The sequence below is a fragment of the Toxoplasma gondii genome, chromosome XII (genome assembly GCF_000006565.2).
Source record: "Toxoplasma gondii ME49 chromosome XII, whole genome shotgun sequence".
NCBI classification, from domain to species: domain Eukaryota; phylum Apicomplexa; class Conoidasida; order Eucoccidiorida; family Sarcocystidae; genus Toxoplasma; species Toxoplasma gondii.
Genome location: NC_031480.1, coordinates 4,942,490 through 4,961,968, shown reverse-complemented (window position 1 = coordinate 4,961,968; position 19,479 = coordinate 4,942,490). Strand labels below are relative to the sequence as shown.

At 49.8% G+C, this 19,479-nt stretch overlaps 5 protein-coding genes across 5 annotated transcripts; 3 read left to right on the top strand and 2 right to left on the bottom strand.

Moving 5' to 3' along the window:
• Positions 1-1,350: 1,350 nt before the first annotated feature.
• Positions 1,351-3,121, top strand: TGME49_249960 (inner dynein arm light chain, putative; the record flags this gene model as incomplete). Its single annotated transcript, XM_002367287.1, has 3 exons — positions 1,351-1,704; positions 2,587-2,853; positions 3,020-3,121. The coding sequence occupies 3 exons, from the start codon at positions 1,351-1,353 to the stop codon at positions 3,119-3,121; spliced, it is 723 nt and encodes a 240-aa protein (XP_002367328.1).
• Positions 3,122-4,159: 1,038 nt separating this feature from the next.
• TGME49_249950 (Mak16 protein) lies at positions 4,160-9,032 on the top strand. Its single transcript, XM_002367286.2, has 5 exons — positions 4,160-5,539; positions 6,456-6,579; positions 7,309-7,411; positions 7,906-8,220; positions 8,654-9,032. The coding sequence occupies exons 1-5, from the start codon at positions 5,148-5,150 to the stop codon at positions 8,719-8,721; spliced, it is 1,002 nt and encodes a 333-aa protein (XP_002367327.1). The 5' UTR covers positions 4,160-5,147; the 3' UTR covers positions 8,722-9,032.
• A 3,010-nt stretch (positions 9,033-12,042) lies between these two features.
• On the top strand, positions 12,043-15,132 carry TGME49_249935 (hypothetical protein). Its single transcript, XM_002367285.2, has 4 exons — positions 12,043-12,414; positions 13,216-13,311; positions 13,694-13,873; positions 14,272-15,132. Exons 2-4 carry the CDS (start codon positions 13,267-13,269, stop codon positions 14,401-14,403), a joined length of 357 nt encoding a protein of 118 aa, XP_002367326.1. The 5' UTR covers positions 12,043-12,414; positions 13,216-13,266; the 3' UTR covers positions 14,404-15,132.
• Positions 15,133-15,158: 26 nt separating this feature from the next.
• TGME49_249930 (hypothetical protein) lies at positions 15,159-16,746 on the bottom strand. Its single transcript, XM_018780918.1, has 5 exons — positions 16,389-16,746; positions 16,152-16,333; positions 15,926-16,097; positions 15,627-15,866; positions 15,159-15,567 (listed from the first exon to the last, which is right to left on the bottom strand). Exons 1-4 carry the CDS (start codon positions 16,674-16,676, stop codon positions 15,849-15,851), a joined length of 660 nt encoding a protein of 219 aa, XP_018635056.1. The 5' UTR covers positions 16,677-16,746; the 3' UTR covers positions 15,159-15,567; positions 15,627-15,848.
• A 116-nt stretch (positions 16,747-16,862) lies between these two features.
• On the bottom strand, positions 16,863-19,363 carry TGME49_249920 (diphthine synthase, putative; the record flags this gene model as incomplete). Its single annotated transcript, XM_002367283.2, has 9 exons — positions 18,868-19,363; positions 18,478-18,602; positions 18,211-18,319; positions 17,927-18,047; positions 17,692-17,758; positions 17,522-17,586; positions 17,246-17,314; positions 17,051-17,103; positions 16,863-16,943 (listed from the first exon to the last, which is right to left on the bottom strand). Exons 1-9 carry the CDS (start codon positions 19,003-19,005, stop codon positions 16,863-16,865), a joined length of 828 nt encoding a protein of 275 aa, XP_002367324.1. The 5' UTR covers positions 19,006-19,363.
• Positions 19,364-19,479: the final 116 nt, after the last annotated feature.

Genomic DNA, 19,479 nt, shown 5'->3' with positions numbered 1-19,479 from the left:
GGATTCCTAAGAAACAGTGTGCACAACTCTGCAGTTACATGACTGGATAATTCTTTGAGGACTAACCAGAACAAAACCACAAAATCTTCTCCACAATCTAGACAAGTAAAGAGTGTAACACAGGCGGACGATGGACCCTCGCCAACAAGACGGAATCCTGGTGGCTGGTACTTGCGGCAATCTGACATCATAGGCCGCCCCCTTTGCTGTGAGATTGGCACGTTGTTGACCTATTGCATCGGTACTCGTGCGTTCGTGCTTGGTTCATTTAATGGATATCGAATCACCTACTGGCTTGTCCCAGAAAAACGGTGGCTGTTGTCCAAGCAGTATTCCAAGAAAACGATGCTGGTGGCATCCTTCTTTTCCATCCATGAATCGTGCGTGCGAAAGAGTGGCTTCCATGTGTTTTAACTCGTTGTGCATTAGATTTAATCCCAGTGAGTGAAATCAGAGCTGCCTGCTATCGAACGAGGCATTGCCACAAGACATGCACAACGAGAAAAAACAGGTCAACGTCCACTCCAATTGACGCCAGCACTAGCGCCGCCAACTGAAGGAGACAAAACAGTCATTTCGTACAAAGATAAAGAAGCGTGACGCCGCTAGGAAGCTGTCTCTGGAAGAACAACAACATTAGCACTGAAGTACATATCGCAAAGAGGGCTCTCTACCCAGAATGCGCGTGAAATGTATCTGCAATGAACGCAACAGCTGACATTGGGAAATCCCGGGATGAAAGACAGAAATCAAGGCTGACCTGTCAGTTCTTCATCACATGGAAACATATAGGCCACACTGTTGACGACAAAGAGTGTTCCACGAAAAAGATTTCAAACGGGAAAGGCCAATATCGAGGCCTCACTTTACCGGCAGACGGTCAGGGGCGAGAAGTCTTTTTTCCAGAACGTGATCGATGAATTTGCTGTCGCCCTGCATGTGAACAACATACAGAAACGTGCCTTTACAATTGAGAATCCTAACGTGGGTTTCGTTTAGACGCTACCAAAGCTGCAGAGGCCCTTTTTTAGCGTTGGAAAGGCTGTGTGTGCCTTACGTGTGTCGGCCGCTCTCTGCGCGCACGCGCAAAATACCGCCGAAAATAGATAAGGTCCTTTAGACGATCTGAGAGGTGAAAGACAGCAGGCGAGTGAAACTCAACGGTGCTCGGATAGAGACTTTTTTTGTGGGGACTCTGAAGGCCAATCGGGCGTACACATCCATAGTGCTGTCGCTGGCAGCATTAACTCCTTTTTGCGAACGGCCGACCGGGGAGAAGCGTTTCTTTCGCCTCCGTTTTCTGTCTAATGCCTTCATGTATCCAACATCTGTAAACGGCGGTACCCTCAAATGCAGTCCTCCCTGCTGAAATACAAATCCCCCGAGGTTGAACGCATTACTAGCCAGGATGCCTCGAAAAGTCGGGAACGAGCGAAGGCACCCGGGGAGGGGACTTCCAGTCAACCTGTTGCGATAGCCACGACAGAAGATATCTTAGATTTTATACTGCCGCCGCGCGAGTGGACAGAATATGGACAACTATGGAGGCAGAGAGTCAGTAGCACTCCAGCAACGCGTGCCGATGTCATCGCTCTCCAAGGCGAACTTGACAAACGTCTGAAACAAAGACAAGCGCGGGAGTACGGTCTCTGTCCGGTTCGGGAAGAGTTGTACTCCCAGTGTTTCGACGAAATACTCCGGCAGGTACGCCAGACCACATACAGTAAAATAAGCAGCTCCGCAGCGGTCACTCTTCTTCTGAAGACCTTCAGCACGATTCCTGGTTTCTACCTGCAAGTCCCACTAGTTGTGGGATTATCCTCACAGTTCGGGTCCCCGTGGAGCGATAAGTACGCCGCCAATATCTTCAAGACACCGGTATTCACATGTGCGACATAAGCCCTTTGCTGAGTACATTCGCGTCAGACACTCTTTCTGGGGAAGAGACCCGTGAACCACACGACACAAAACATGAACTTGCTGTTTTCCGCACCCGTGAATGGGGAGGATGGAGACATGCAGTCTCCGCAGAGCAGACTTATCAACAGAGACAAGAATAAAATAAAAATCAAAAATACAGAGTTAATGTATACACAATTTCAAGGGCACCTGTGACTGCCTGAGAAAATCACACAGCTCCACCGTCGCTCGCGATTTGCACAGTCGTTTTTCTGCGTGCCGTAGATCCTGGCTGGTGTCATGGCATTTATGCTCCTGAAGTCCAGATGCTTCGTTGGTATACACGTTTGGACACAGAGCGTTACACTAATCGAAGGAGGCATTGCTATGATCAGCGGGGCTGTGTGAGGCTACTCGAAGGCTGATGCAAAATGTGCCCTTTTTTCTTGAATTGCACACGAGGGAAGGAAGAGCGCAGTTCTCCTCCTCGGCGTTCATTCGACACTGTGCAAGTTTAACATGAAGAAGTCTAGTGTCCGCATTTCCGTTTTTTCCGCTGTCTCTCGTTGGTGTGGCGTGGAGACTGTAGCTGGCTGTCTTGTGACAAGATAAGCGTGCGATAAGGGGAACCTCGCGCTCGGGATAAGCACAAGTGACTGACAGTAAAAAGCTGGTGTCCTCCTTCAGGTGACAATTGCGTGTGCCGAGAGAGGTTTGCTTCTCCACCGCGTGCGCACGGAGCTCCGCACAATGATTCAAGCTTATCAGAAGCTGTACGAGTCATCTGCAGCCTTCGGCATGAGGAAGGCGCTGCAGGCGGAGTATCGCAAAGAAGAAATGGACGAGCGCCTCGAATCGCTAACCCAGAGCAACAAGCAACTCGAGCAGGAAGTGAAAGTAATGGAGCGCTACGTTGAGAAAACAGTACAAGAAGCCGCGGACAGAATGGAACAGGTACTGCACGAAAAGAGCGGCTTTCACTCTTACGTGACCGAAAAAGAGAACTTGGGACACGTCTGAGATGATTCTAACGGACCGGCAGAGTGGCAAGTTCCTTCCACGCCCGCTCAGCTGTCTGCTCACTGAAAAAAAAGTTTGTTTTCTTTCATGTGCCCTTCAGGAGGAGCAAGACCACAAAGCAACAGTAACCGCACTTAAGAAAAAATCCCAGAAAATGAAGCATGAACTCGAAAGACTTCTCTCCGTTGCGTCTCGAAGATGAATCTTCCGGGGTGCCTGGCCTCACTCATCGCCCCCGTCTCTCTTCACGGCACACCGTCGCTTACAACCTTCTACCCTCGTGTCCCGAGTCTGGAAAGCTTCTGGTTTTTGTGCTACTCCAACAAAGGAGATCGAGTTTCGTTTCTGCCGAGCAATAGAACCCGCAGTCTCCGCGTTATAAATAGTATGACACTGAATACAATCTGTAGTGGTGCAATGGGCGAAAGTTCACTGTGATCTGCCGAACTAGCACCTTCAGAGCCTGTATTTATGTGCAATTGTATTGCCCTGGTAACTCCTGAAAAGCCAGGTGCTCTGAGGTGGGTCACCGGAAATGTCGTAGACTCAACGTTTGTTCCCAGGACGTGTCCAGTTACCTTCTCTCTGGGCTTGCCCGAAAAGGGAAGGAGTGTGCGCACCTGAGATTCAGGAGTCTGCATGTATGTCCACGTTTCACGAAGTTTAACTCCGGCAGCTACGGCTAAACACCCGCCCTGCCCGGCTCTGTGAGCCGCTCCAAACCGTCATTTTTTTGGAAGTGCCTAAAAGGCTGCTGTAGAGAGTTTCTTTAGCACCAAATAAACGATCACGTTAGGGAAGTGATTCATTTACTCGATCTGACGGTCTCTCCGCGGTCCCTAGTTGTCATCGAAAACTGCGTTCACTTAGAGTTGAAGAAATCAGTCTAATGTGCTGCAGGCTACCTTTCCGCCAGAGAGTTTTGTCACCTCTCATCGCACGTTCACAGAGTTGAAATGCATGCGAACCCGTTCGGGGACAGTTTTTCTCAACACCCTGAGTGGAAATGAGGATTTCCGTGGCTTTCGAGTTATGAGGGAACTCCGCAAAGACTTCATAGTTCCGTCTTCATTTCTTCGTCTGTTCTAGTCATGCGCTCACTTCTTTACCCAAAGACATATGCCTTTCTGCTTCCTTGAGAGCGCGCTGCTCACACTGCGTGGCATGCGCATGCGGTTTGGCTGCAGCCGACTTGATTGACTAGGCCGAGAGGCACACGCCCTGTGTAATTGGAGTTTCTTCCTCCTTAGGTTCCTCGACACTTGTCTTTTTCTTTGTTTGTTCCAGACAAGGGTTTCCCTCCATACCTCAGTGGTTGTAAGCTGGGGGCTCAAGCAATCCCCCCTCCGAGAATTGACGCTGGTCCGCAGCAAATCAGCGGCATATCGCTTCGATTTCCGAGCTGCGAAAGCGCCCCGGGTCACCAGATCTCTTTCCGTATCCATACATGCTCGCTTTAAAGCTTCACGCGTCTCAATTTCGGTTTGTTTTATTATTCAGTATGTTCTGCTGATTCGGCAGGGGCGGCGTCCGTTCTTCGCCCCTCAGTTGAAGAGTCAATACACCTGTTGTTTAGAAGGCTTTTCCTGGTCATTGAGTTTCTTCTTTAACAGTATTTTTGTAGAACTGCCCCCCTATGACAGACTGTATCGTGCTTGTGATTTCATTCTGTCTCTGCATTACGCGGGCAAAGGCTGAGGGGTCACAACATCGGCGGCGCGCCTCTAGTTTTACATCATTTTTCGTGTTGAGGTTAATTTGCTTCAACCTCGCATTCCGTCTTCTAAGCACAGAAGGCAACCACTGACTAGTGCTCTTCGCTGGTGCCGCCTTTCTGTATGTGGGCCAGCGCTGGTCCTCGTGTGCTGTTTGCGCTACCGTCTTTGGGGACAAGACAGGGAAAAGTGCAGGCGGATGAGGACCCCGAAGGTTTTTTCTGTCCACCGTCTTTCTGAGGAGTCCAGGAAGTGGCTGCGCCCGTTACTTTTGTCCTAACGTGACCTACCCGAAGGATGCAGGTTTTTCGTCACCGGCGCTGTGTCTGTTTTTGATCGATGTTTGCTGAACTCGAGTGGTGATCTGTTTCCCCTCAGAGAGCTCCTTCCCGCTGCAGAAATCAAGTTGACTCTTTTCATTCCTATTGAATCCGTGCGGCGCGCAGTCCTCTGGTGCCCTTCTTCTTTTTTCGGATCCTCCCGTTTCAGCGGTAGTTACAGAGTGTCGGCAAAATGCAGAACGACGAGGTAATTTGGAACGTGATCAATAAGGACTTTTGCGCCTTCAAAGTGAAGACGCTTCGCGAGGACATGTGCAGAAACGAGTACAATGTCACTGGAAAATGCAACCGTGTCTCCTGCCCACTCGCCAACAGCAACTACGGCACGGTAGTGGAGCATCAAGGATCCCTGTTCCTCTGTTTAAAGACGATTGAACGTGCTCACTTGCCAAAGAAACTGTGGGAGAAAATTCGCCTGCCTCTCAACATCAAACAGGCGAAGGAAGTCATTGATCGGGAAATGAAGAACGTCTACAAGAAACACCAGATCGAGCGCTGCAAGAGAAGAGCCATCAAACTTAAGCAGATGCTCGACCGCATGCGACGCCTCGAACTGAAACCCAAGTAGGGAAAAAAGTCTTATTTCGTCCAGGCTCAAACCCAACAGTAACTCTGTCTCCCCTGTCTGCATGCAGATGTGCAACTGTGAACAGTAAGCCGTCGATTACGCCTACAACAAGATCGATTTGGAATTACCTGAATGGCGTAGGATAGTGAAACCCAACACTCTTCCTTGTCTTATTTGCAGTCGTGTGGGGTGGGACTGTACAGCACGCACGAAGAAGTTGGTTGCGTATATCTCGTGACTGGAGTCACAATCAGTTTATCCAGTTCTGGCCACAGGATCACGGAGTCTTGACTCCACGCTACACAGCAGGGGATTTCTAGGTTTCGGTAATGCACTTTGTTCTAGCGAGGACTTCCGACGAGGTGGAAACCTGGTCTAGATCGTGAATGCCTTGTTTATCGGATCCAAGTTATCTGCTCTTCAAGAGCGTCACATTGGGTGCACAAAACAGACAGTGATTCTGAGCGTGTATGTGAAATCCCTGCGGGCTGGCGCCTAAGGGTCGCTTCGCGCGAACAGACAGGAGACGCAGGGCAAGAACCGGAGGAGTAGAACGGTTCGTGACTGTCGTTGAGAAGCGTCTCGTGTAGTTGAAAAGCACGGCGACAGAGCTTGTCCATTCCAAGTATGTGGAAGGCGAGTTCTTCTCCACATGCAAAGCCGAACCGTGAGCCGTCCACTTTCCTCTTCGTGAAAAATGCATAGGTAACACACTAACTGCGACAGGAGAGGTAGATTAGAGTGGACGACCAAGCAGAGACAAACGCCGAGGCAACTCGAATGAGGTCACCTACGGCAGAAGACAATTGAAACGACAAGACGAGTAGAGCAAAGACATCCCTCAGTTCGAAATTCGTATCTGCTCGTGGTGGAATACCGGTTTCGCTTAGGATTCTGTGAATTTTTACTCAGGGAGAAATTGGTGCCGATCAAGCAGAAGACCGAAAGAAGAGAGAAGGCGAGAGAAAAGAAAGCGGAAGTCGCGGCGCACCTGGAAGACGTGATCGAGTCTGAACTTTTGAAGAGGCTCCAGCAGGTGAGCCCTCTTTCTCCAAACGCTGAAACAGAGCCTTACGATTTCTCCTCGCCCATCGCCGGCATCATCGACGCTTATGTGCTCTGCCGCTGAACGCTTTTTCAGTAGCTCTGGTTTTCCCTTCCCATTTTCCACTGAACAAACAGAGTTCCGGTCTTCCGAGAAACACCGTGTATCGTTGATACCTAAGGCAAGCGGTGCAGATCTGCACCTCGGCGTTCCTGTCTCTCTTCATGTCTCGATTTCGGCGGTACAGTGTCTTCAAACGTCCACGTGGATCTCCTCCCCTCTGACGTTTCTGCCTACTCTACGCATCCATATACCTAAACAAGGACGTACGAATCTGTTTTGAAGGCGCGCGAATTTGAGCTACCAGATAAAGCGGAAAAACTCCGCGTGTCTGCGTTTCCTCACAGGCGTGACGCTACAGCCTCCTCTCGAGAGACCACCGTGCATGCCCAGTGAAGAAGTGACAGTGAAAATGGTGTGTTCGCAGGGGTCTGTCTCCCCTGCGGGCTAAGCTGATCTGTTGCTCCTCCTGGTTCCTGGATTTTTGGTGTGGGAGGTTTCAGCGCATGCATGCTGCACAAATCTACAAGTGTCCTCCGGTGCGTGCCTTTTTTCTTGCTCGTATAAAGGGACATTTTTTTGTATAGAGATATATGATATACCCTCTACAATTTATATATGTATGCATATGTAGATATGCATGCGTGGGTTTTTGAACAGGGTGTCTACGGAACTCTGTACAACTTTGAATCTGAGAAGACAGCGGAAGCTGAAGCAGACCAAGAGGAGGAAGAAGTCAAGCAAGACAAGGCAGAGAAGAGAGGTAAGAAGAGTTTTCTTCCGACGGTTGTCGTGTCGAGTCTTACGGAGTTTCGTGTTCAGCCACTGACGTTTTGGCATTTCTACGTCTGGTCGACCAGTTTTCCAAGGAAGCAAACAGACGAGACACGCAGCAAACAAGCACCTGAAAAGACGTTTGCCTTCCCGCGTGACGGCAGCGCTGCCTTTGGGGTTCTTGAGCACAGGAGAATCCGTCAAGAGTTAAAAGGTTTTTCCACGAGGATCTACGGGCAGTTCCAGTTTCATCGTTAAATTTTGATACGCTGGTGACCTACATCCTGACAAATAGCTACTTCGTGGGGGGGGGGGACTGCCTCTCTAAATCGCATTTCATTCTAGGGAATACGCTTCAGGTATGATATATATGTATATATTAGATAGATATGGTAGAAATGCTGATGACATAGGTCGCTGTGTTTGCGAGGGAGCTGCGGCATCATCACTGAGCGTGATTGTGGATCTCTTTTCTCTTCTCAGGCGTGGTGGCTTTCGAGGAAGAAGATGAAGAGGAGGAGTTGTCCGAGTATTCAGAGAGCGAGGGAAGTGAAGATTTTGACTTCGACGAATCAGACGAGGAAGAAGACATAGAGGATCTCGAGTTCAGCGATGAAGAGTTTGCAGAGCCGGCACACAAAGCCCCGCGCCGGGGATCGACAGCCACGTCAGTTCATGGCAGCCGACGAGCAGAGCAACGCAACGGCAACGAAGAGGCAGAGATGCCTGGTGAAAAGAAGAGTGTTTCTGGGCGTCTCTTGCAGCTTTCGGGACTCAAGCGACAACTGGCGAAACGAGGTAATCCACAAAGAATGAGAAATACACAAGGAAGTTTCCTTTCGATCAAAAAGTCTGAAACTTTATTTAGCTTTTAGCTCTTGACTGTGGTAGACGTAAGGTGGAGACGAAAGGAAAATCAGCAGTACCCCCAAATCTATGTGCCTACAGCTATTTCAATACCAACGGCGTTGCGTGGAATACACAAATGTATCTATACAGGTATCAATGAGTGTATGTAGCTATAGATGCACGGATGTGTATATACGTGTATAAATGGACACGTTCACCGTACAAGCTGATAGCCAGTGGGCGTTCTGCGCAGCCGTAGAGGGGATAATAAGGACCATTTTCGTTTGTTAAGACGGAAGGAATTTCTTTCCAGAACCATTTTTCAGCAGATAGCCTTAGAATTGGTGCACATCAACGCTGTGTGTGTTGTCTCCGTTTATAGGCCGGGCACACAAAGCGATTTGCTTCGAAGAGCAGGACGAGCGAGAGGCGGCGCTTCAAGAAGAATAAATGTTTCTCGAGATGCGCCGTGTCGTTTTAGTTTGTCGAGCAAAGTTTTGTGTGTCATCTGTCTCCAAACTCTTTCTTCGCTTCTGTGCTACCGTACAATTTTTTTTCCGTTGTGACGCAAGTTCTGCATGAAACAACTAAACTTCTCTTGGAACGTCGAAATCCGTTTGACAAGAAAAAAACTACTTTCACGCAGAGCTCCAATTCGCCAGCGTCTGCGTCATTCTTTCCAGCTTGCTAGCTCAACATCTCTTTACTCTAGAACAGACTCTCTGCTCGTCGTTAGTATGACCTCGAAGTCGCGGAAGCGACCTGCAGTCGGTCTTTGCCGTGGAGAGGAGCAGTCGTTTTCAGCAGAACACACAGGGAGAAACGGGAACGAGGCAATCGCTCAGAGATGAGACGTCCGTACAGAGAGATAAAGAGAGCCCGAACTCAAAAGAGAGATAGTGTATAGCACGATGACAGGGAACAATCGGCTGCAAGCCACAGAGACACGAGCCGAACAGAGAGGCCTCTTACGGTTTCAAATTTTAAGCAGGCAGTATGATCAGATCTACACTGTTTTCTGTTTAGCAAAGTCCCTCGGACGCATACGGACACGAAGACGCGCCAAGACCTACACAAGAAGACACAGAGGCCAAAGCCTGAGGTTTTCGGTCCATAACAGAAGGAGCTCCTCTCTCCTACCACACTGCACGAACAGATTCTTCTCTCGTTCGTTCCTCTCTCCACTATCGTCATTTTATAACCTTCGCCCTCCGGCCTCCTAACGGTATTTCTTGTCTCCCTCACCGACCCCTCGTTTCTCCGTAAGTTGGCTCTGGTCTACGAGTGGCTTCCTCTCAAGGGTTCGTGCCATAAGCTGCGCCCTCCGTTCTTCGCCGGTCTGCTCTCCGCTAGGCTCCGGTTTTCGCACCTTGTAAATTCAGTTTTTGAAGAAAACGAAATCCGCGATCCGAATTTCGCCCTCAGGCGCCGAAAACGGAGAGTGTCGAATTTTGCAACCCACAGAGGACACCCTGTCTGGATAATCCCTCGCCTTGCAAAGAAAGAGGATGCGACAACGCAGAAGCGTCTCTGAAGACTCTTAGAAAAGCCAAGAAACCCCTTAGGTCTCGGAACAAAAGAACACACTGAAGAGGTTTCTTTTCTTCTTGACGGATGATTCGAAACGAGAAGGCAGGGGGTTTCGGAACTCTGACACCCACGCGAAGAGATGGTTCCTTCGCTTCACTACCGTCCCGTCCGCAGGCGTTTTCGAATCTTCCGCATAGCTCGACAAACGGGGCGACAGCCCTTGTTGCCTTTCTTTGGGTACCGAGCGGAAGGATTCCGGTTCCAGCAGTAGTAGCCGTCGGTTTCATTCTCTGTACCGGGCAGCGAGAGGCCGACTTCGTCCTTGATCCTTGACAGAAGACTGTCCTGCGTTTCCCTTTCGCCACTGTCAGCTGCCTCTTCCGGAAGGCATCGCGTACCTTGGGAAGCGACGGGCGCCTTTGGCTGTTCCGAAAAATTCTCTATGTCGCCTTCTTCCCGATTCCTCGCACTCCCTTGTTCCCGGTGTCTCGGCAGCGCCGCGCAAAGATGAGCACGGTCTGAAAGTTGCAGCTTAAACACAGACGGGTGAAAACTTTCTCGCATGCTATCTGAGGCCTGACTGTCTGGCGAGTTCGGCGAATGCATGAATCTGTCCTCGGGTTTCAAAGGCGCTCTCTTCTGTTCCACGTCTTGACTGGCTTCAGCTTCGGAAGTATCTGCGCCTTCCTTCCATCCAAGACTCCTCAAAATGAAGTGTCTGTCACATGCATTCAAACGGTTCGGTTTCAGAGGCAACGCAAGTCCACCACGAGTTTTCGCACCTGCATGCGTTTGTGTACCTCGAAAGCCCTCTTCCCCGATCTGCGGGGGGGTTGGCAGCCCGGCAGATCTCGAAAGAGGTCTGTGAGGGAGCGTCAAGGGTGGAAGGAACGGAGCGTCTGTGCCGGAGGTTTCCCCCAGAAAATCCCGCATAAGTCTGCCTGCTGCAGCTTCTGAACAAACCGACGGTGCCAGAATCGTCGACGGATAGACTGGGGAGAGAAACAGGTTGAGCTCTGGAGCGTACACACGAGAAGGAACAAAATGCTGTGAAAAAAACTCCTTGGAGGGGTTGCAGAGACGCCATCCCGACGAACTGCCACTCTGAGATGTACTTACGCCGAGGGAACCTCTGAGGGGCGAAGCAGAGTCTGTACTGTCGGGAGAAAAGTTCGAGACGACGGATGTGTTCCGCGGTGGAAAGGTTCCATGGACTGCCTCGGTGACAAGCTGTTTCTCTTCTCCCCGACAAGAAACTAGCCTTTCTGCAAACGACGAAAATCTGATCCCACCAGAGGAGGGGAAGATGCGCGGAACCAGCTCCTGTGTAACTCGAGAAGTCCTCATTGTACCCAGACGAGAAGGCGCCGAAACAAGTTACATACGCGCCAGTATGTATGCAGAGTTGACACAACACCACACTACCGGTGAGGAAAACGGTAAGCAGACGAGTGCCTGCAACTACGGACTAAAAAGACTCATAAACGTGATACGCGTGTCTAGCATACACGCTACTGTCTGAATCAGTCAAATACCGGAACATAGGGTAGTCCTAAAAAACCGAATTCGAACGAAACTGCCTGCAACTTGACCTTCCACGCAAGTTGGGGAGAACAGAATGTCAACCAAGTTTGGAAAATAGCACTTGAAAAAATCAGAAATGCGTCTTATTTGGGAAGTGAAAAGTATGAAGAAGGAAATCATGGGAGTCTCCCAGTTGTATTCCTGAGCGGCCGTGGAGATCCCGCTCACACTCGCTCGTAGACTACGGAAAACTCGTTCAATTTCTCGAGTCGGTAGAGTCGATTTGCGAGCGACGAACTTCTCGAATTCAACAAAAACATCTCCTGTTTGTTAAGGCCGCTATGCGGCGTTGGTCCCAGAAGGAAGTGCCTAGACCTAGACGGGGCACCCGCGAACTTCGCGGCATGCACACCAGGGCCTGGCTCGACGGGCAGGACTGCCCTCGCTAGTTGCTCGGGAAATTTGGAAAGCAAAACTCCCTACATGAACTGCGGGATCCCCGGTCTCGCAATGGTTCCTGAAAAGAGTTTCCATGATACGATTTTTCAGTCGCAGACAGCAGCACACACCCGTGTGTCACTGCGGAACTGTCTTGCTCGAAGAACTCCCGGCACACGGGTTTTCTGAAGAGTGAGGCTTGGTGTCCTCGCACATACGCCGGTTATTTTGCGAATCGTCCGCGACTGCAGATCCTTCACATGCTGTTTCCTGGCTTCTTTACACACTGACACGCGCGGCAGAAACAACGGAACGGCGTTGCGGGCTCAAGAGCGCAGACGAGAGTGAGGCAGAACGTCCCGCTTTGCTCTGTTTTCCCTCGTTCCGTCTCGCGCTGTCTCGCTCCTCGACGCGCAACAGTTTCGCGAGCACACACAGAAAGACGTGGTCTAAAGTTTCGTTTCTTCCCCAATCCCCGTGTCTTGCGCCGCCGAAACCAAGTTGCGGAGGAAAACTACCGTTGCTCGAAGCACATTTCTCCTGTCTTTTTTCCGCTGTTCCCCTGGTTTGTCGAGTCCTCCATCGACCACAAGCCTGGCGGGAAGAGAAGTAACAGCGAGGAGTGCGTTTCCCTTTTGACACGCAGAATGGGTGAGCAAGACGCGCAGCCCTTGTCGCCAACAAGTGAAGTGTTTCGACGGTTCCTTATTTGTCTGCTGTGCATGTGTGCACGTGATGGTGGGGTTGGACCGCATGATTCGTCCGTCGTTTTTCTTTAATGTGAACTGTGTAATCGCCAGAAAAAATCAAGGCCAGCTACCACAACTTGTTAGTGTCCTTGACTGACGGTACAACCCGCAGGCGTGACCGTTGTAAAAGCCATAAAAGGAGTTGCTTCCTATCCGATTGCTGTCCAACGGAATGTAGAGCCCTGTACCAGCTTCTTGTCGTGCACTTGAGTGTTCTAGTGGATAAGGCTTGAGTCTTTATCACCACGTGTGTACACACACTTATATCTTGTCACCTGCATGTGTCCATACATACATGCAGAGAGAGACGTACTCGAGAATCCTGATTCCTCTAAATATACATATGTATGTATCTGCATGTAATATATACCGGTGACTACAGAGTACCGTACTCTCATATATATATATATATATATATATATATATGTTTCTAATTGTGGGCAGAAGAATGAATTGACATTCCGTGTCAGCGATGCCGTTTCCCCAAGCAGTGAGGATGCTCTGTTTTTATACCGAGGAGTTGCGGGTTTCTTCACTGTGCAGCGCGTACACTAGCGCCCTTGCCTATCAAAACACCTAGTTCGCCACATGGAAAAGCTGGACGTATTGCCACTGCCTTCTGGTGGGGAAGTTCCCTCCTCGTGGATCTATGCAGTCCTTTATCCACATCCTTGAGGTTTATTGTCTTTGAGTGCCTGTGCAGTGGACAGCTACGACAACCCCCTGTACAGAAACAAACCAAGCACGCGCGTGCATGCGGCTCCGGGAGGTGCATCTTCAATCTGTTTCAGCGATGACAGTGAGCTGTGTTCGAGATCGCCACGGTCTTCCAGCGTGGCGTCCGACGTGTACAAATGCGACGCGTATGCTCATGAGCCCATCATTCTTTTCCTCGTTCACCCTAGCGACTTTGCGTCCCCCTGCTGCGTATGTTCAGGGAAAGACTCTCATTGTGTTGTCCGCCCTTTTAAGGGAAGTTGATCTCGCGTTTTCCACTGGATGCCTCAGATGCTCAGACGGTGCCGGGAGTGTAAGCCGGGTGTGCCCACATGTGGGGTGCACTCAGAACAGCTTTACGACATGGGATTCTGTAGGTAAAGTGTGTTCTTTCTCTGGATGCTTTTCTCTCCTTGTCGTCTTTCATCTACACGGTTCTGCTGCTTTTCGTGTTGGGTCTCCAGCCTCGACCGCGCCTCCGGCCGCACAGGTCCCTGCGATTCCGAGCGCACCCTCAACTGCGCCGTCGAGCTCCAGACCATCACCGACACCAGCAGCGGGACAACACGGAGTGGCAAATGACGGAACGAGTCAGGCGAAAACTTCCGTTCGTGTTCACCAGCCTCCTGGAGGAAGATCTTCAAGTGAGTCTCTTGAACCAACAGAACAATGCTAGATGCTGCTATTACTGGATGTTCGAAACAGTAGAGACCTGCAGTGGTGTATGCTGTGATTCGCGCAGTGGCTGTGAATCAGACAGATGCGAACCACAAGCAGCTTACCATTTATCAGGCGTGGAACCCCAAATGGACGCACACGGGATCACTTACCAGTGTTTCACCAACTGAAAAGCGCATCCTCCCGCGCCGGTGTTCTGTGTTTGTATAATGGATAGCAGACAGTGCTTCCGCTTGTTCGCCGGCATACGTCTGGAGTTTTGTCAAAACCGAATTCACGTTGTCAGTGCTCGATAGATTCAAATGCCCATTTTTTGCATCGATATGTATTCACATGTGTCGATCTGCGTCTGTATGTGCTTCAGTTCACTTCGGCTGAGGAAGCTCTCTCTCTGACGGTGAATACTCTTTTTGGCAGGGGGCTAACTCTCGAAAAACGATGCCTGACTCCTACAACACAGGAATACATGCCTTTCAAGGCTACAGAGAATACCTAGTGCCTTACTGTTGCGAGAGTGAAAAACAGAGGATGAGGCTTGTGCTTAGAGTGACTTCCATTCTTTGCGCACTGAGAGCGTCTTAACCCGTGTGGGAAGAGGTTTGTCAATGTGCACGCCATCTCGGTTTCTTTTGGTCTTGTTCTGCCGTGTTGTCTCTGAAAAACGTCGCCGTGAAGTGTGTATCCAGGGGACTGACTTTTAGTCTATGTGTTTTTATTCTTTCTTCTAGCTCAGTGGCCCTGAACCCCGCCACTTCAGTACGTGCACACGTGTGTCCACGCTTAAGTGTAAGGTGATATCTTGCCGAAGTACTACAATGAAGCGGTGTGGATATATATATAAAGAAAAACGCCACCTTGTTACCAAAGAAGTTGTGTGAGAGTAAGGTCCTAAAGATGGCATTCGACTGTATGTGAGGACTCCGGCGTTCTCGAACATAACCGGAGGTTGAATGTGCCTTCTAAAAGAGCACTGACAGTAAAACAGGAGATGCCCCTCGAGCAGAGAATTGATGGGCCCCCTTTGCAGTCTCACCGGTTGGACAAAGTTTTAAGAAAACAGATTTTCGGGAGAAAGGTCATCTACAACAGGAAGCTCAGTGAACATGATTGCTTTGCAGCGTTTTTGACCAAAAGAGAGGACGGAACTGGCAGCCATGTGAATTGTCATCTATTCCAATCTGTTTGACCACGAACCCCAGTTAGCGGCGGATTAACGCATCCTTCACTGACGCAGTGTGTCGGTGTTGTCACTACTGTCAGCGACTTAGTGGCAAAGCATCAATTTTAACATGTAGATGTTACGTCCCGGTGTGGAGGTGCGTGGTGCTCCTGTCGTAAGTGTCCAATGTGACCACGCATGACATCGAAACATCTTGTTCGAACACCATAGAAGTTACGAATAGGTGCAGCTGACTTCCGTTGTAGCCAACTATCCCCCGTGATTGCTTGTCTGTTTACCAGGCACAGAGAGAGCAACCAATAAAGTACATAAAGCTGTTCAGTGCGTGATACTGAGAGTGTACCACATGGAGGCAAGTCACGCCAGCGCTGCAGATCACAAATGTCCTTTGACACTGAACGACTCAACCATTACACTCCATACGAACGATTTCACGAACTGTCGCCATTTTCTTTCGAACGTGGCGCATTATCGGACTTCCTGAACCGCAGTTGTGCAAGGCCCCTTTCTTTAGTTGGTGAAGAGCGAAACTGTCTTACTTGTATGTGGTGTGCGCCAGGAATGGTAACGTGTTCAGTAGTAGTTCATTCAACAGATCAATACTGCCAGCAATGACTGCGGCGTGACATCACTTCACGGTCGCTACAATCTGCTGAACAAGCCCATGCCCCTCTCATCGCCAAATTCGGTCATCAAATGGGCTTTTTAGTGATTGCGAAGCCCTAATGGAGTGGTGAATTTTAAGCGATGTCATCAACGCTCTACGGCGTGGCGACGACCTGAACCGTTGCCCAAATATGCCTCAGGAGAATTGCCTAACAGATGCATGTTGGCTTACTACGGCCCTTGCCCGATGCAGAGTGATGAAAGACAATAAATCCTTGTCGTTCAAAGAATGTCGTGCTTGATGTCTCAGAAAGCTCCAGACGCCGGCTTGTTTTCGGACGTGTATCTCATGTGGAAATGACTCGCGGCTCTTTCGAGAGTCCTTTTCACCAGTATTTTTGATTCTGATAGACATCACGGTTAATAACTTGCTCACGTGTTGCCATGCAGGTTCTTACGTTTTCCAGAATACATACGATATCCCCACCAGCATGATGGAGACTATGCCAAGGCTGATCAGTAGGATGGTTTCGCTTCTCAGCGACCACTCATTAACGTCCTCTGAAGCGGGAACTTTGAAGAAAGGTGTCCATGTTTGTATCGATGTTGCGTCCAACAACGCCCTTGACTGTATCTCTATCTGTATTTGGGAAGGCATGTAGGTGACAGAAGGTTGAGTCTTATTACAAGATTACCATTTCTCCGTCAAGCACGTGGACTTGGCCAACGAACTCCTCACGGTGCTGTCCGAGATAGACGTTGATCCATCCATCGCAAAAACTCAGGCCCGATCCTTGAAAGCGAACTAATAAGAGCTGGTTTGCTTCAAGTTTCAGTTCATCGCAGTACTGGGCACAACAAGTAAGCAAATATGTGTCTGCCTGGCAGCGCGAACACGGCAGCACTGTGGGAGTTCCCAGCTCAAAGCAGGTAACCCTTCGCACGAACAAAGCAGCAAAAAGCACGAGGCCCCCTTGCCTCATCGCTGACCATTTGGTTACCAAACACAAGACACAAAGCGCTTTGAAATTCCTCAAAAATCACGTCGAACAAAGAGCACCCTTCTTTCAAAAAGCCACGTCAATTCATGGAGTGGCCGCACTGTGGTGTACATACAGTTGTCGAAGAAAAAGCGGACCCGACAGACGGCAGCGGGGACGCCGTTATCCCTAAACCTTGGCAGCAGACTTGCCGCTGAACAACTCGAAGAATTCTCTTTCCATCTCGTGGAGCGTTGGAGCACAAATAACCTGAAAGACAGTGCGAAAGTAGACACCTGCTCACCGTCGAGTGCTCCATTGTCATAGCGTTGCATTCAGAGGCTGGAGGCACTATTCAGAGTATACCAGTAGCTTACCAACGAATGAAGAGGGGGACCAAAGTCGACAGAAAGCAGTTCCTCTAGGGTGCCTGAACGCAGTACCAGAACAAAGAGGATAGGCGTGCGTCTACGTATTTCAGCTGCTAGTGGCCATTATATTGGTGCTGCAGAGAGGCAATTAGAAAAAGTCAGAGTCAGTCGTCTCTGCGATTCGACGATAACGCGACGTACCTGATGTTATCTGCTGGGATGGAGCTCCGATTCTAGCCAAGCCGAAAGCCTTCGCATCTCTCGGGCAGACTGCAGAACAGTGACACCACAGTTGGACTCTTGTCAATGTTTGAGGCGTATGTCTACCAATTTTCTTTTATTGGATCTTTGCGCCACCACTGCCGACCTCTTGTTCGGTTGATTCCTCCAAGGGGCAATGCCTAGGCTGTCGACGCATCTGAACACACCGTCCGTTTTGTGACCTGGAGCTTCGCATTGACGTTCGGACTCACTCACCTTTTCCACCGAGCTTGTCCTCAACCTCAAGCAACTGTCGCACAGCTGCTTCCACACTCATGAACCTGCACGCAGCATTAACGGGCAACTCGACCACTGTTTGCTCCATGTCCACTATTTCCTCGTGAAAAACTGCGGAATACCCGGACCTTCAAGAAAGAAAGACTTACCTAGGTGGCTCATAGATTTGTCGTCCTCTCATCATATTTTCCACACTCTGCTCCTTCGTTTTGATATCTGAAATCATGGCATTAAATGCACATTAAACGGTGGTCTGTGAGCTTCTCTTCTGTGTAGTTATTCGCTCAAGGTACAGACTTGCGAGCAGTCGCAGTTGGTCAGAGGGAGACAACCGTGAATTGCGTTCTACATGGAAATGTTGAACCAGTGTTTAGGGGGGGTTACCCAGAAGACAGAGTGTATGGAAGCCTGCTTCTTTGTTCTTCTTGATCTTCATGTAAAAGCTGTCCGGTCGCCAAGACTCTTCAAAGAAGGGGATGGACACGGTCTCTCCGAACCTATAAAGCTGTTTCATGGACACACACATCCAGAAAAACAGACATGAACAACAAAAGTTCCGTCGCGCACCGCTTTTCCAGCAAGCATCTGTCGAAAGTTGTCTGCGTGACCCCTGTGTTTGTCTCTGTTGGGCTTCACTGAAGCCACTGTAAACGGCACCTGAAGCACACCTGGAGTCCACAAGAGCCGATAGCGTTCATGATGGAAGCGTTGTGGACAACTCTGACAGTCACATTCTTCTTTCGTGCGCGGAGGTATAGGTCGGCATGAGTCGTTGCGCTGAAAGCAACACCAAGCAACGATTGACGCAAACGTTTCGTCATTGCGCTGGGCCACCAGGTTAGTAGGCACCTCTGGACGAACAGGGCAGGAGCAGCGCACTTTTGACTGGATTAGTTCATCGAAGTGTGTGACGATATGCAGCCATCTTCTCGTACCAGAAGGGATCTCCCACGACTAGGAATGCAACATTTGAAGAAAGCGCTCGTTCGAGCATTTCATCACTTCCTTGCTCCACGAACGTTCTGTCAGCTTCAATAATTTTCTTCCCGAAAAATTCCTCCTGCAAACACAGAAATGGTTGCACGGACTGGCAAATCGTTGTACACTAACATTCAAGGACACACCAGTCCTGTGGAAAGGGCAACGCGAACATAGCAATCGCGACCTCAAGAGTGTGAGTCAATCTACCACGTCTCGGAACGCAGGCTCTCGCGACAGTTCTAACTGTTTTAATCCAGAGACAGTGACATATCGTCAGTTGAGAACCATATACACGAGGTGGTTGTAGAAAGGGAACTTGATTTCCGAAGTAGCCAGGAGCATACCAGCTTCGGGGGCCCGACCCCTAGTACAGCAGTATAGGCCTCCAGATACACGAAATCTGCATTTTTGACCTCTTCGAGCCCTTTGATAGTTATGTCTTTCTCGTCCGAGAGGCCCAGACCGACTATAATGAGCACCATTTTCCTTAAACCTTGCGGCCTTTCGGGATATCAGTGGCAGTTACGCGTTGACGACAGCTTCGTCATTAGACCGTGCGACTAGGGCGTATCGCGCATGAAGAGTCTCGCACGCCACATGTAGCCTGGTGTCAACAATAAAATTTATTTTAGAGGTATGAACTTGCAAGTCTGGGATTGTCAAGTACCACGATGCAGTCGCAGAACTCGATTCTTGTCAAAACCTTGCCAGCATCTCACTAACGAGCTAGTTTGGAGTTGCAGCGGCACGGTTTGACAAGGAAAGACCCCAGTAGAAGACAGATGTAAGTCCGGGCAAATGTGCGTAATTGTGATTCGCACCGAGGAGACGTTTGCGCCTTACATACAAATTCGGCAGGCATCTCCTAATTGCTGTCTAGATGTCTTCGCTGCATGCAAGCTCGAACGATGTGCTGTCGCGTCTCTCAAAGGCAAGCATGTGGGAGTTAAGCAGTT

Bases quoted from the DNA above. Each gene is read 5' to 3' on its own strand.
- TGME49_249950 (XM_002367286.2), top strand. From the start codon at position 5,148: ATGCAGAACGACGAGGTAATTTGGAACGTGATCAATAAGGACTTTTGC. The intron at 5,540-6,455 runs GTAGGGAAAAAA...ATTTTTACTCAG, and splicing joins CGCCTCGAACTGAAACCCAA to GGAGAAATTGGTGCCGATCA. The intron at 8,221-8,653 runs GTAATCCACAAA...CTCCGTTTATAG, and splicing joins GCGACAACTGGCGAAACGAG to GCCGGGCACACAAAGCGATT.
- TGME49_249930 (XM_018780918.1), bottom strand. From the start codon at position 16,676: ATGAGGCAAGGGGGCCTCGTGCTTTTTGCTGCTTTGTTCGTGCGAAGG. The intron at 16,334-16,388 runs GTAATCTTGTAA...TCCCAAATACAG, and splicing joins ACGTGCTTGACGGAGAAATG to ATAGAGATACAGTCAAGGGC. The intron at 16,098-16,151 runs GTAAGAACCTGC...GATGTCTATCAG, and splicing joins TCGTATGTATTCTGGAAAAC to AATCAAAAATACTGGTGAAA.
- TGME49_249935 (XM_002367285.2), top strand. From the start codon at position 13,267: ATGCGGCTCCGGGAGGTGCATCTTCAATCTGTTTCAGCGATGACA. The intron at 13,312-13,693 runs GTGAGCTGTGTT...TTGGGTCTCCAG, and splicing joins AATCTGTTTCAGCGATGACA to CCTCGACCGCGCCTCCGGCC. The intron at 13,874-14,271 runs GTGAGTCTCTTG...TATGTGCTTCAG, and splicing joins TCCTGGAGGAAGATCTTCAA to TTCACTTCGGCTGAGGAAGC.